Below are 2,597 nucleotides of genomic sequence, written 5' to 3'. Positions count from 1 at the left end.
GCCTGCCTGGTGACACTGCACCGGGTGGTCAACGAGAGCACCGTGTGCCTCATGAACCACGAGCGCCGCCAGACGCTGGACCTCATTGCCGCACTGGCGCTGCAGGCACTGGCTGAGCAGGGCCCGGCTGCCACTGCCGCCCTGGCCTGGCGCCCTCCAGGCACCGACGGGGTTGTGCCAGCCACTGTCAATTACTACGTGACCCCTGTGCAGCCTCTCCTGGCTCGTGCCTATCCCACCTGGCTGCCTTGTAACTGACTCAGACCCTGGCCAGAAGGGAAGGGACTGGGCCTCACGGGGTGGGGTGGGGCCTCCAAGAGTGTGTGGAGGACATGACCAGAGACGCAGCCGGTGCCAGGTGGCCCAGCACTGCAGGGTTGGGCCTTCAATTGAACAGACCGGACTTCCCTGAGCACGAGGCCCCTGTGGCTCTCAGCAGGAGGACCCTTTGGTTATTGCATCACACTTTTGAACCCATATAACAGTGGGGTGCAGGAGCCATTTGTCTTGGAAGTCAATTGCCTTCAGGGGACGAAACAAATTTGGGGTGGTAGCCTTAATGCACAGCACCTCGGATTGATTCCCATGGCCTAAGAGGGTCTTTTTGACTAGGGCCAGCCTGTGGTGATCCCAGCAGCTTTGGAGGGCCTGCAGCCCACACACTGACTGATATATGGTATGTTACGGGGACTTGTCACTTTGGTCAGGCTGGGCCACTACAGGGCCTGATGGTCCAACTTGGGTAATCACTGGGAGGAGGGAAACTGAGGCCTGAGGCAGATACATGGGTTTGGGGAGGGCTGGGTTTAGCCTGGTTCTCTGAAATACATACCCCAAGCTGTGAAGCCTTCCTCTTGAGGGGTTGAGGTGGGCAGTATACAGGAGCCAAGCAGCCCAGGGTGGGTCACAGCCCAGGCCCCTTCCAGGGTGCCACTCCTTTCCCCCTTGTTGCAAGGAGCCCTCCTGCCTGGGAGCTTGTTCTTTGGAGGGTGCTAAGCCTGAATTTGCCACAGTCAAGTCAATGTTCCCACCCCACTGGCTTGGTTACAGGGCTCTCACATAGGGGAGGGGAGCCATACTCCTACCCCCTTGGCATTCCCCTGGATTTGTTGCTATTTTGCACTCTTAACACCTGCCTTATAATAAAAACTGTCTACACTGAACCTTAGTGCCATGCTTTTTCTGGGGAAATAAGGACCTTCTGTAGCTGTGGGGGCTGCAGCTGCCTCCCCTAGTTGGAGTCTGGCTTGTACTGTGGAAGGGAGCGTTTGTGGGGGGTGGGGTTTGAAACCTGGGCTATGGCTGGAGGACTGCCCCTCCTCCCAACCCCAGCCCCAGCCTGACCAGCTGCATATTGAGAGCTGCTGTCTACATGTGTGACCTGAACCTGCATGTTGCCTTAGCAGGTCTAGGACTCTTGTTAAGGAGTAAATATTTTTATGTTTTCTACCTGGAATCCAAATAGCTCTGGGCCTAGACTCAGACTCTGGTGCTCAGGGGTACTTGAACCTAGCTCTGTCTACCCCATCTCTTCCAAGGGAGCAGCTAGAGAACAGGCTGGCTGAATCTGGACTGGAGGCCCCTGCAGTAAAGGTGGCTGAGACTGGGGAACTGCTAGAGTCCCCCCTAAGCCTGAGTCCAGGTAGGGCCTCCACTTGGGAGAGGCTCCCTCAGTCCTCCAGCTCCTTCCCTTGCCCCGAGCACTGATGGGTGTGCTCTGGCTCGCTCTAATCAGATCCTCTGGATGGGGAGGGTCTCCCCTTCCCAAACCCAGATGGTGCCATGCCAGGCTGTCTAGGAGTGTCAACCACAAGCTCCTAGCATGCTGCGCCCTCAGGGCATCAGCCAGTCAATCATGGGCCTGGACGCTGCCCGCTGTTTGCCCAGCCTCTTTGATCCAGGGATTGCAAAGCCCTTAACATATTCAGCCACATTAGGGGCCTCTGAAGTGGTGACTTTGATGGTTCCAGCCAGGGTGGAAAAAACAATGCTGCAGAGGAGGCCCCAGGTCACCAGGGTGAGTCCAGCCACCTCACCTGCTCTGAGTCCCTTCTGCTGTTGAGCTCAAAATGGCTGGAAAGTGAGCAGACAGGCTTTATTTGCTCGGTGACTAAAACCAGCTCCCATCCCCATCCCAGCTGTGACCACCCAACTATGGTCATGGGAAGGACTAAGTTTGTCCCACCTCCTGAGTTGGCCATTTCAGCCTTGGCATGAGAGGCTTACAGTATAAACACAACAGACTTACGTTTTTGGGCTGGGGGGTGGAGTTCACCTGGATGTGCTTGTGTTAAGGGCTGAAAAAGCCAGAAACCTGTGTGGTACATGTGTGTATACGCTGCATTCAGCCACCATGTGCCAGACACCATTCTGGGTGCTGGGAATACATCAGCAAGCAAAAGAAAAAAATCCCTGTCCTTGTGAAGATTACACTCTAACGGAGTAGACAGAAAATAAACTGAACCGTATGGTCTTAGATGATCAGTGATATGCAAAAATATAGCAGGATAAGGGACTGGAAATGCTCAGGTTTGCAAATTGAAAAATAAGTCAGGGGCCAGGCGCAGTGGCTCATGCCTGTAATCCCAGCAGTTTGG

The 2,597-nt window shown here is 55.1% G+C and overlaps 1 protein-coding gene across 1 annotated transcript in view; it reads left to right on the top strand.

Moving 5' to 3' along the window:
* Positions 1–423, top strand: part of FAM46B (family with sequence similarity 46, member B) — a 23,012-nt gene extending 22,589 nt beyond the window's left edge. Inside the window, exon 4 of the mRNA XM_011981671.1 lies at positions 1–423. This exon is cut by the window's left edge and continues 4 nt beyond it. Coding sequence (XP_011837061.1) covers positions 1–258 — 258 coding nt within the window. The 3' untranslated portion in view covers positions 259–423.
* Positions 424–2,597: the final 2,174 nt, after the last annotated feature.

The sequence above is a fragment of the Mandrillus leucophaeus genome, unplaced genomic scaffold, assembly GCF_000951045.1.
Source record: "Mandrillus leucophaeus isolate KB7577 unplaced genomic scaffold, Mleu.le_1.0 Scaffold23, whole genome shotgun sequence".
NCBI lineage: Eukaryota > Metazoa > Chordata > Mammalia > Primates > Cercopithecidae > Mandrillus > Mandrillus leucophaeus.
This window is presented reverse-complemented; position numbering and strand designations above follow the sequence as displayed.